This window comes from Crocuta crocuta, unplaced genomic scaffold (genome assembly GCF_008692635.1).
Source record: "Crocuta crocuta isolate KB4526 unplaced genomic scaffold, BGI_CrCroc_1.0 scaffold130, whole genome shotgun sequence".
In the NCBI taxonomy this organism is placed as follows: Eukaryota; Metazoa; Chordata; class Mammalia; order Carnivora; family Hyaenidae; genus Crocuta; species Crocuta crocuta.
The window spans coordinates 17,775,099-17,787,902 of NW_027527920.1; the positions used below are offsets into that span (position 1 = coordinate 17,775,099).

Below are 12,804 nucleotides of genomic sequence, written 5' to 3' on the forward strand. Positions count from 1 at the left end.
TTTGGAGTTGATCCCCTTTCTCCTCATAGAAGACCTCCACACCTGTGACATCCCTCCTGCTGTGGGTCACTGTTGGACACTTCTCAAACTGCTGTTTTTCTACTGGGTCTAAAGGGTAAGCAAGCCTACATGTGAGCCTTCCAAGTGGGAAGTCTCAATCTCCTATAGCACTTGGGGACCCTGGATGTCAACCCTGTCGATTTTCCAAGCCAGATGTCCTGGGTGCTTGTTTCTCTGGCGCAGATCCCAGGGGCTGGAGTGTCTGATGTGGAGCACCAACCCCTTGCTCTTCTGTAAGAAATTCCTAGCTGATGAGATCCCTCTCTATTATGTGTTGCCACACTGCAGTGGGGGGTGTATCGTGAGACTGTGTCTCTGCTTCTTTTACCTTCTTTAACCATTTGTTGTGGAAAGCAATTCATCTAGTTTTCAGATCTTTTTTGGAGGGAAATGATGCATATGGTCCTGTATATTTGGTGTGTCTGAGAGAGGAGGTGAGTTTAGGATCTTCCTAAGCTGCTATATTGGACCTAATCTCCTGGGTCCATATACTTTTTGTTTGCCCTTCCAGATCTCTTTTCCTCTACTATTCACTTGTTCTGTGTATTGGGATGCTGACCTTTCTGGACTACATCAATGAGCTCACTTGCTTTCTGGCTTCTGATTGGCTTTGGCTAATTGGAGGGCAGAAGAATTAAGTGTGAATATTTAACCCCCCAACTTTCTCCTTGCCGTGGCTAAAGGCTGGCTGTGCCTGTCTCCTATTGGGGCCCTCTCTGAAAGTTACAGCTATGTATGGATTCCTGTAAGAATTTTCTCCTTGGGGGCCAAGGAGAAACAGAAACCTCCTCCTGTGACCAGCCCTGGGGTCCTCTGGTTATCTCCTTATTGACTTTTCTAAACATTGACTAAACATTTGTACATAATCCTTTTATTAAACTGCTCTTCATTACCTAGTATTCATATATCTGTTTCCTATTATAATAAATCTATCAACTGAAAATGTGTGGTTTTAATAAACTTGAACATCAGGGAGTCCACCAGATATTACAATATGTTGATACTTAAGATTTTTCAAGTTTTGCACATAATTATTAATAGTAATATATCTCACCTGTTCATAGACTTTGAACCTTCCAAAGGATAGTAGAAAAGAGCAATTATAGTGAGAACAGTTTCCATGGTGTTTGTAAGAGTTCTGGTACAGCAATACCATGTGAACCAAGAGCATAACTGGCAAAAAAACTAAGAACAATTATAAGCAAACATATATTGAGTGGGAAATGGAGAAAGCTCAGTATTACTTTCTTCTATGGAAAACAGCAAGTCAAAATACTGCAAAAATGACATCAAAAGGTAAATGATATTGGAAATAGACATGCCCAAACATTGTTTTTAAGAAGCTATATTACAGACAGGTCTATGGAAGTTAACCACATATATATGTGTTAACGTTAAGTTTATATTTTCAAGTAAATTTCTATGGCATTGCATTTGATTGAAATCTAACTTCCCACAAAGAAAAGGCATAAAACAAACCATTTCATGATAGAATTTAGAGAAGACTGAAGTTCATTAGTAGATTCTTCTAGTCAGTATTCCTGAAATTGTCTTGTATTACTGACAAGTATTTTAATGTTTTTTTGCTGACTTTGGTTGGGAATGTTGCCTCATTTTTTATGAAAAATTAAGACAGCATAGGAGAGAATAAAACATGACTATCAGGATGTATCGTTAAACTTTAATTTGGAAACTGACTAAAATAATAAACCAATTTTTGGAAGAACATACAAACAAAACCGTCAAGTCTACACAGCAGATGTCTTCCAAGAAGCTTGTTAGCTGGTGCAAGGATGTTAAACGTGCAGTACTAGCATCCTATCTCTTCAAAAATGTAGCCTTTAAAAAAATTTTCCAATTGTTTGTGGATTTAACGACTTTTCCTAAACCAGAAGAATCTAGTACTTCTACTCTGGAGGAAGGATTTCAAAAGCATTATTTGCCATTTTAGGTTGAGCCTTCAGCAATGTATAGTATATAGAGACTGACTTTATCCTTAAATCAAATTAGCAAGGAGTCAATCAGACCAATCTGTCTTTTTAAGGCAAACAAATATTCTATCTGCAGATATGTCTTATTAAAAATTACTAAATTATTGATACTTATTAATAAATAATTAATAAATTATATTCCAAAAATGTGTTGATTAATTGGTCATTTGGAATTTGGAACACCTTTTCCAGTAGATAGTATTAAAAAGGCAGCAAGATTTCTAAGCTGGCTCATAGAAGTTTATTTAATTTAGGAAACAGCCAAGTGAGGTTAACTACAATATTAAAGAATCCAGTCACTCTTCAGAATATGGTTTCAAAGGAAACCACTGAATGGTTGAATTCAAGATTGAGTGTGACATCAGGAATCTCCCCACTGTGAAATAAAAAGTCTGACAAAAGACAGTTTTCTACACCACATTCACTCCCTTACAGAATCAACTGTTTCAAACATTCTAGCTGGAGGTGAAGGAATGCTTCAGTGAAAACGTACTTCTTAGGCTCAGTCACAAGTAGCTAGAGGTAGTGAACAAAGTCTGTAAACAGTGGATGTGATTTGTGAGGTAGGCAATTCCTACTGAATTTTATGGAAAGTGAGGCAAGGACTGACAGGTTTGATGAATGAAGGTGCTTCCAAAGGCTGTTTCTAGGGTTCAGTCTCTCAAAGATTTTGAGGGCATCAGTGGCTTCCATCGCCCAGGGTGCAATGAGAAGGAAATATATGGCATGCACCACTTGCATTTTGTTATTCTTCATTATGGAAGTACCTCTATAAAGTTGTACAAATTATCTTTTGAAGCTGTTTTGAGAATTGATATTTTTCTATGTATTTCATTCCTGTAGGAAAGAAGTAAGTGACATATTGTTTCTAAAATGTTTAGGACTTACCACCCATCTTGCCATTTGCTGATTTTCTAGTTGCTTCATTAATGAATAAAGCTTGATGTCTGCTATAGCAGACAGAAGTGCTTGGGCAAGTCTAGGAATCCAAATCTTTAATAGTTAAAAAAGAAAGAAAGAAAAAGATATTAGAAATATCTACCAGTTCACATTTGAATTATCATAAGAAATCAACAAATTGATCCAACTATCAAAAAACAGCCTTTTTTGTTTGTTTTTTTTAGAAAAATTACATTAAATTTTTCAGGGAAATGCCCAAGGTAGTCTTATCATTCTCATTCTTGCTCTGTAATGTATATATTACAACACTACTACTTTTAATTTAGATAGCCAACAAAACATTTCATTGTGTTAAGGTTCTATTTTAGAAGGACATTTGGTGGTTTTCATTAAATTTTTATGAAGCACTTACTGTAATTTGTACTAGGTATCATACTAAGTACTTTATATCAGCTCATTCAGTCCTCGTAACAATCCCTGTGAGATAGGTACTACTTTGTAAGTGAGGAAACTGAGGTACAGAGAGCTTAATTTTCTCAAGGCTGCACAGCTAGTTAGTATGGAAACCAGAATTCAAACCCCAGTTTGCCTGATTCTAAAGCCTGTGCTCTTAACTACTAAGTTACATTGCTTCCCCATCCTGCAATACAGATGATAAAATTACTTTTTTTTCATAAAAGAAGAAGTATTCCACAATTATAGAAACATAGTAATCCAATGACATTAAAAAGTAATTTAAGGGGAGCCTGGATGGCTCAGTCAATTAGCGTCGAACTCTTGATTTCAGCTCAGGACATGATCTCACGGTTCATGAGATTGAGCCTGGGGTCAGGCTCTGTGGTGACCACCAGAGCCTGCTTGGGATTCTCTCTTTGGCCCTCCATTGCTCATGCACTCTCTCTCTCTCTCTCTTAAAGTAAATAAACACTTTTAAACAAAGTAAATTTAAGAGTAAAACTAAAGAGTAAATGTATTATAACTTAATTACAGCTAGTAATTCTAATGCTACACATTGACATCTTTGAGAGTTTTAAAACCATTTATCATTAACAAAATAATACACTGATAGAACACAATTTAAACTTAGGTTTGTTCAGGGGCACCTGGGTGGCTCAGTTAGTTAAGTGTCTGACTTCAGCTCAGGTCATGATCTCATGGTTCGTGGGTTTAAGCCCTGAATTGGGCTCTGTGCTGAACTCTTGCTCAGAGCCTGGAGCCTGCTTCAGATTCTGTGTCTCCTTCTCTCTCTGTCTCTCCCCTGCTCATACTCTGTCTCTCAAAAATAAATGTAAAAAAAAAGTTATTTAAACTTAGTTTGTTCAAAAGATGTATTTATTAAAATATATGTAAATTTGTATTTCTGTTGGATCAGTCTTTATTAACTTTATAGAGTGGCCTTACTCTCAGGTATCAGTGGCTTCTAATATTTATGTTCCTTTTCTTTGTCAAAAATCTGTAAATTAATGTCTAAGTCTTAAAGGTATGTTGTACTTCATAATTTCTCTGCATAAAGATCTATATAATTCATTCTTCTCTCTCAGGCCTGAAAGTAGTTCATGTGAAAAGCCAATCTGGCTACAAACTTAATATAAGCCAACAATATGAGGAAGTCACTAAAACTAAAAGAATCCTTGTGCATTTACAAGTATAGTATTTATAGAATTAATGGTTCCAGTGTACTCTGAACTAGTTACACTAGCTATTTCTTTTTTTTTTTTTTAATTTTTTTAAATTGATTTATTTCTGAGAGAGAGAGAGAGGCAGCGTGAGCAGGGGAGGGTCAGAGAGAGAGGGAGACACAGAATCCAAAGCAGGCTCCAGGCTCTGAGCTGTCAGCACAGAGCATGACGCGGGGCTCGAACCTACGAACCATGAGATCACGACCTGAGCCAAAGTCGGACACTTTAACTGACTGAGCCACCCAGGTACCCCTCAAAAATTTTTTTAATGTTTATTTTTGAGAGAGAGAAAGAGAGTACAAGCAGGGCAGGGGCAGAGAGAGAGGGAGACACAGAATCTGAAAAAGGATCCAGGCTCTAAGCTGTCAGCACAGAGTCCAATGTGGGGCTCGAACCCACAAACCATGAGATCATGACCTGAGCCGAAGTCAGATGCTCAAGTGACTGAACCACACAGGCGCCCCTTACTCTGCTTTTGACATGCTGTGACCTTGGTCTATTTACTTCACTTCTCTGACCACTTCTAGTTTCAAAATGATGTAATCTATATTTAAAATAATCAATTATGACAGTATATTTGACCTACTGATAGCATCTTAATGTTTCTCAACTTGGTCAAGTTCCAGGTAGGACAGAGGTTTTGGGGGACACAGCAGGGTGGGGGTGGGGACTACAGGAGACTTACTTTAAATCACAAAATGGCCAGGTGGGTCAGTTACACATTGAGGAAAGGGGACTGGTCCTTGAGGAATAGGAAGTTTTCTATCTTGAAGACGCCTTCATTGATAATATAACCACTTCTTGGGATATAAGATCTTAATGTATATATGCCTGTGGTTCCAGACTTTATAGTTATCCTACACAATCTAGAAGCCCTGACAGAAGAGAATTCACAGCTCCTAACTTCTGTGTGTATCAATGGGAGAAACTCTGCTACCGCTTTAAATTCTCCTTCCCCGTGATCCTTCCATGTGTCTTTCTTTCCAGGCTCCAAAAAACCCTCAGGATTTGGACTACCTTTGGAATTCTGGGCCACTTCCCTAACGGAAAATGGGGAAGGCCCAAACTTCTGAGTCTAACCTGACAACAGCTTAATGGAAAGTGAGTTTAGAGACACTCTGGCACCATTAGTTCTTTTGTACCCTCTCTTGGCACACGACCCCAGAAATTCATGATGATGTAATTACAAGCTTACTATTGCTGCCTAATTACTACACACAGAGCACAATGACTGTGTATATCATTAAATTCCTGTCAAATTAATTTTCCCTAGGTACTAATTTCAACACTAAATCCTGAGTAGGTTTTTATGTGTTTAGTCTTCATAAGCTCCTATAACATGGTCATCTGCTGGCAAGTTAAAAAAAAAAACAACAACAAGGTACAACACTGCTGTCATGTGATTCTTTCATGAAGGAAGAATACTTCTTTTCTTTTTTTCTTTATTCTTTTTGTTTTGTTTTGTTTATTTCTAGGATAGAGAGAGAGAGACAGCGTGAGCAGGGGATGGTCAGAGAGAGAGGGAGTCACAGACTGAAACAGGCTCCAGGCTCTGAGCCGGCAGTCAGCACAGAGCCCGACGCGGGGCTCGAACCCACGAACCGCGAGATCATGACCTAAGCGAAAGTCGGACGCTTAACCGACTAAGCCACCCAGGCGCCCCTGAAGGAGGAATACTTCTAAAGTCGAAATAACGAACATACAATGTAGTCATTCTGAAAGTCTGCATATTTTAACAGGATTCCTTGAAGTAGGACACTTTCATGCCTAGTTTTATGTTTTAGCATGTAATGAGGAGTTACACATCACAGCACTTGGAATTATGGGCTTACCAGATATGGTCAGAGTTTGACAGTATCTTTCTAAAAACAAATTTTGTGATACCAATAACATTTCGTCAATATACATTAGCCTTTTAAAAAGGATGGAATAGGGGCACCTGGGTGGCACAGTCGGTTAAGCATCCTACTTCAGCTCAAAGCATGATCTCACGGTTTGTTGCGTTCAAGCTCTGCATTGGGCTCTGTGCTGACAGCTCAGAGACTCGAGCCTGCTTCACATTCTGTGTCTCCCTCTCTCTCTGCTTCTCCCTTGCTCATGGCATCTCCCTCTCTCAAAAATAAATAAGCATTAAAAAAATTTTTTAAAGGATGGAATAAATCTGCTTTTAATTACTATCATTTAGTTAATATACATTATTAGCCTTTTTAAAAGGATGGAGTAGGTCTTTTAATAACTATTTTGATTACTTTTATGTAAACTTACCAGCAGCTGAACACTATCTTTTCCCAAAAGATGAAGAATCTTGTAAATGCTTGCAAAGATTAAGGGATAAGTGTAACCCCTCAATCTTTCTGTCCATTCCCAGGTCAAATAACCATAATTAGTAATATTAAGGACTAATGTTAAATAGCACTGAAACAAAACCTGTTTTCATTTCTATGGATAAAACTTTTTTTTTTTTTTTACAAAGAAGCTTAAAAACAGCGTTTTATGCTGGTTATTTGAACTAAAAATAGAATTGACCAGTTAAACTCGTAACTTCTTGAAGATAGAAATGTGCTTTTTACTTCATCTACATCCTCCACAGTAGTGAGCACTATGGAAATACATGCTAGTTGTGGGGGGAGGGGGGATGGGCATGAAGGAGGGCACTTTGGGGATGAGCACTGAGTGTTATGTGGAAACTAATTTGACAATAAACTATTTGTAAAAAAAAAATAAAAATAAAAAATAAAATAAAATAAAAAGGATATTTAATTCAATGTGATACACGTAAAAAAAAAATAAAAAATAAAACTAGGTATTTTGAATATCAAAAAAAAAAGGAAATACATGCTAGTTAAAGGCTGAGTCAAGTATATTAACATCAAAGAGATATAGAAGAAATATTAGTGTAAAATAATGGTATACTTTGATAAGTTAAAATTACTTGGAGAATATATGGAAAATTGATTGAAAATACATAAATGAAGCTAACACCATTTCTAAGATAAATATACACTCCTAATATGGAAAAGAAACTACAAAGGATATTTGAAAACCATGTGATGTGCAACTTCAAGAGACTGCCAGTATTCATCTGGAACAAAACTTGTCTGGACTAAAAAACAGTTACATATTCGTAGTGCTACAGTAAACAAGACCAGATAAGTGTTTTCACCAAGAAGATCTGAAAAACAAAACAAAACAAGTGATTGTAACATAAAAGTCAGGCAAGTTTCACTTGCATAATTAATGCTCTGGTTGGCCCCTTGCTTAGATTTTGTTAAGTCACTGTAGAGAACTCTGGCCTCCCTATACTCTGGCCTGTCCTGTCAAAGCAGGACTGAAAGTTATACAAGGGCCAGAGTCTCACCATTGGGTTATTGCAACACCTTTCATCCTTTTTGGAACTAACAGTATAAAGAGAATAGTAAGATAGAAATACTGAAAAAAAAGACTGGGTTAACTAAAGCCTGAGGCTAATGAGGTGTAATATCCTATATGGGTAGCTAATGAAAGAAACCAGCTAACAAATTACTAAGAAGCAACTCTTCTATATTAGTCAAACAGTGGCATATCAAACGGTCCTCTGTATGTTTTTAAATAGCTTTTATTGATGTTTATGCAAGGTGCTGAGTTCAATACTTCATAATGCCCTATCTCATTTAATCCTCCAAATCATGCTAAAGGGTAGGTACTGGTCCCATTTTACCTAGGAAATTGAGACTAAGATGTTAAACTGCCTTGTCCAAAGTCAAAAGGTTGTAAATGACTAAACAGGACTCAAAACCAGGTCTGTCTGCTGCATCCAAAGCCCTGCTCTTTTCCACAACTGGTCAGTCTGCAGGCTGAATACACAGTATTTTTTTTTTTAATGTCAATTTAGTTGCCAACATTTTAAAATCCGACTTTATATTAATAATCTATATTGTAGCATTTCAAAACTAAGAATTGACTCAGAGCTCAACTGTCAACAACTGGCTGGTTCTGAAATATAAGGTGCTTTAACTTATTTAGACCTGCCTGCCTGGCCTCCTGAGCATTTGTGTTTGCACTCTAATCCATTTTGAGTCTTTTGCTCTCCTTATAGGTTCCTGCCACTCTCCCTTTTTCTCCAGGAACACACAAGTATTTTCCAGACAACTGGTACATTCAACACAACATACATGCCCCATCTCAACTTTCACCTTTCAGAAACACTTAAAGAAACCTCCTGACTGAAATAGATCTGCTGAACGAAAACTTTGTGAAAAAACCCTTTTACTCTGTGGGCTGGGGCAGAATAAACAGTACACAGAACTGGCCCTTGAACAGGTGATCTTGAATCCCTAAAAGTTCAACTATTTGTCCATCTCCCTCTCCCTTTCCCCGCGTCACAATCCTCCTCTTTGACTTAACAAAATGATTCTCCCCTTTCTTGGTCTCGGTTTTCCCGAAGAGAAACTCGGCATTCTTTCCAGCGCTTATACCGTGCTTGGCATATATAAGGCACTCAAATATTTATTGAATGATAAGTCCATCTTTATATTAAATACCCCCTCCGACAGATCAAAACCCACTTGCTGGGGTGATTTTTCTCCTGTCAACACCATCACAAGGTACCAAAGAGAAGACAGAGGGGGCGATGGGAAAAATAAATCGGATAGGAGTCAGACCTGTAACCCCCTCCCCCGCCCCCAATCCACGAATCAACCTCTCTGCGGCTACGAAACCTTAGCGAACTCCCGGTCTGGGTACCCCCTAAAATGGGGGTGACTACGTCATGTCCATTCACTCCACACGGCCGCGGCAGAATTCACTGATGCAGAAAAGCACCGTGCAAGAGGGAAGGATCGAGAATCCGGTCTAGATCGCACGATTTCTTGGCAACCTGCCCAGCAGATGGAGCCCTCGCTGAGGGTCCTCAGCTTCCCGCCACTGCCTCGGAGCTCAGAGCCCGCACCCGATCACTCACCTCCGCTGCGCTCGGTGCTATTCCGGGGACTGAGATACAAAGTTGACTTTCTCTTTCGCAGCTTCATTTTCTCGTGGGAGCGGTTCTGCAGACCGCGGAAAAAGAGTCGGCCGTCGCCACCCTCTTGCTCCATCCTGCACCTATTTCGATGTTTACTGAGGATCCCCTGGCATCTTGAATTAACGCGCGTTGCTCTTCCGCTCACTAAGTTTGGCCACGGCAGCAGCCGTCGCTTGTGGGCGCAAAGATAGCTGGGAAAAGGCAGATTCCTTACGCCGACCGCCGAAGTTTGTCTTTCCTGCGGAATACCGCATATTTGTTTTCTGCTGGTACGTTTTGTCGTGAACTCGCCTGCATTTTCCTTTTGGCTTCTCCTTCTCGTGAGATTGCTGCCCGGCTTTGGCTTCTAGGTCTCTGCGCCCAGGTTTCTCTTCCGGAAACTGCTGAAAGGAGCCGGAGCGCCCTTGTGCGGAGGCAAGCGGGAGGCGGGGTCAGCGAAGCCGAGGCCGAGTGTTCGGGATGTGTCAGTGGTAATGATAATAGTAAACGTGTTTGTGTGACATTTCACTGTTTGGGCGATCGCACAATTACTGTTGAACCAAGTGGGCAGCGTACGGATGATTTAACCTGTTGTACAGATGTGGAAAATGAGGTTCGGAAAGGTTAAATGACTTGGTTAGGGTCACTCAGCAAGCTAGCGGCAAAAGGGGGAATCTCCGTGTTTGGTGTGGTTTATGTTCCAAGGAGCTGACTTGCAGTTTTGTTTTGTTTTGTTTTGTTTCTATTACACTCAGCAGGCGATTAACCATAGCATCCTTGGTAAGCTATCATTTATATAGATTTCTTCTCCATTTTAGCGATATTAACGACAACCTAGTTTCTAGTACCGATTCTGCCACTAATGATTTTTGTAACCTCTGGGGCAGGTCTAGGTGACGCTGAAGGATTGCTATGAGAAAACATAAAAATCCTTTACCCTGCTTTCCTCGTTCATAAACATGTTTTCTACAGAAACTAAGGTGTTCTCAAGTATAACTTTCTGAGAAATACTGGAGTTTTAGCTCCTCAGCTTTTAAAAGTAAACCCAGCCAGATCTCCTTTATATTTTTATCAAAAGTGGATGCCAATTTTTTTATGTTTGATGTTTACTTGTACTTTCTAAAGCATCAAAGGGAATTCATAAAATCTTTTAGCCTGTTATTTAAACATTGTTTTTAATCATACATATTGCCAAAAAAATAAAATAGTAAAAAAAAAAAAAAGGGACGGGGGTGATAATAATGAAAAGTAACAATTCTCTGTCTTTTACTTCCAGGTTGGATTGACAGTCACTTTTCAACTTCTGGGGAGCTATTTCTTTTAGTTTCTTTTAGCTTCATGTAGTATGTAAAGGTGTAAACAGTATGTCTCCCTCCCCCACTTTTGCCATTTTAACAATTGTCCATTTAAAACTATGGAGAATATGCTATAATAGGATTTAGCTTTGTCTCACACCATCCCCAACCCTCATTTGCCATACTCCCTATATATTCTTATTTTAGTTAAATCAAGTAATACGTACATATTATGATGAAAGTACTGTTCACTCTGGAACAAGGTAGTGACATGGAATCTTTTAAAAGGATATTGTGCTAAGTTACTGCTTTGCTTCCCATTTTCTTTTACACAGATGTGAAGATCTTTCCTGGATGTGGATAATAATTTTCAAAACCATTGTGTGGCAGAAGTAGTGAATGACATTTGTTGAAAAATGTTTGGGAGATTGACTCTTCCACAACTGCTTTTTGCTAGCATCCTTGGAATTGCTGGAGGAATGTATATTTATCAACCAATATTTGAACAATATTACCGAGATCAGATGGAATTTAAGAAAAAGTTAAAATTGACACAAGAATCAGAAGAGAAGAAAAATTAATACTACATGGAGTTGAACTGTAATTGTTTAAAGTTCTGTTGAAACTATACCTTGACTATAAATAATGTAGTAAAAACTTCTCAAATATATTTTAAACATAAATAAATATAGGTCATGATTTTAAAACAACCATTGTCAATTTTAGTGTTTACTTTTATTTGCCATCTTAAGTCTTTTCACCAGGACATATTAATAATTTTTTTTTAAGTACATAAGCATGCATGGTGCATGCGAGTGGGGAGGCACAGAGAGGGAGAGAATCTTAAGTAGGCTCTGCACTGTCAGCACGGAGCTCGACATGGGCCTCGAACTCACAAACTGAGATCACAACCAGAGCCAAAACCAAGAGTCAGACACTAACCCAACTGAGCCACCCAGGTGACCCTAGTAATTTTTTTTAAACTAAAATGAATGCCTTAAGGAGTATTTTGTTTCCTAGTTGAGGTTTTTTTTCTGGGAATGCAGCATATACAAGATCATGGGAAGATAGTCTAGACTATAGTTATAAGATAGCTGAGAATGTTGTTTATAGTGCTGTTTATAGATGAAGTGAATCATGTCAACCACCTCAGGCAGAATGTCCCTCAAGTAGCCTGCAATTAGCCTGGTTTAATAACCAGGCAGAATGGAGGAGTAAATTGATAATTGGGTTAACTCAGAGCAAGTTGAGGTTTTAGAGAAGATAGTGTTATGTAGGATGGCAAATATGACACAGAATCTGTTTAACCTAAGCAAATTGGCATTAATAATGGTGGTAAAGGCGATTAATTTGTTATGAATCTATTATTTATATAAATAATGTTTTGAAATTACTAGGGACTGATCATTTTTATTCTAACAGTCTTAAGCTTGTATTTTCAGTGAGAGCTATCAGTGTAATCACATGCACAAAATGCTTTATTGTTGCTTTTTCTTGAAAAGTAAATTTATTAGAACTTTATGTTGAATGGAGGGCTAGCATGGGTATTTTTTTAAAAAGAGTGAAGAAAAAATTACAAAAATAGTACATTTATTAAAATACTCAAATGATACAGAAATGAACAGTGAAAATTATTGATGCATGTATTGATTTAATCAGTGCCTTCAGCAGTTTAGGGTGGGCTTTTGACATGGTTTTCCTCTTTGTGCGTAAAAATACACGTGAAAATTTTATTTCATCTACCAAGTATTACCATGTGACCGGTTTAGCTTTTCTTGACTACAGCTAGATTTTCTTGCAGGAATCTTTTCATTATGGGACCCAGGCTCAAGGAGCATCCTCTTTCTGGGATATGAAAATATAGGATTGAGAGACAGACTGAGAGGAAACTGGAAATTGTA

General features: G+C 38.2%; 2 protein-coding genes across 2 annotated transcripts in view; one reads left to right on the forward strand and one right to left on the reverse strand.

The window, feature by feature from the left end:
• The window catches only part of PIGB (phosphatidylinositol glycan anchor biosynthesis class B), a 37,954-nt gene extending 28,167 nt beyond the window's left edge, over positions 1 to 9,787 (reverse strand). Inside the window, exons 1-5 of the mRNA XM_077748255.1 lie at positions 9,570 to 9,787; positions 7,667 to 7,802; positions 6,896 to 7,013; positions 2,940 to 3,044; positions 1,115 to 1,245 (exon numbers count right to left, since the gene is read on the reverse strand). Coding sequence (XP_077604381.1) covers positions 1,115 to 1,245; positions 2,940 to 3,044; positions 6,896 to 7,013; positions 7,667 to 7,802; positions 9,570 to 9,702 — 623 coding nt within the window. The 5' untranslated portion in view covers positions 9,703 to 9,787. The remainder of the gene's footprint in view (positions 1 to 1,114; positions 1,246 to 2,939; positions 3,045 to 6,895; positions 7,014 to 7,666; positions 7,803 to 9,569) is intronic.
• A 60-nt stretch (positions 9,788 to 9,847) lies between these two features.
• Positions 9,848 to 11,613, forward strand: PIGBOS1 (PIGB opposite strand 1). The gene has a single exon (XM_077748292.1). The coding sequence runs from the start codon at positions 11,320 to 11,322 to the stop codon at positions 11,482 to 11,484; it is 165 nt and encodes a 54-aa protein (XP_077604418.1). The 5' UTR covers positions 9,848 to 11,319; the 3' UTR covers positions 11,485 to 11,613.
• The last annotated feature ends 1,191 nt before the right edge of the window (positions 11,614 to 12,804 follow it).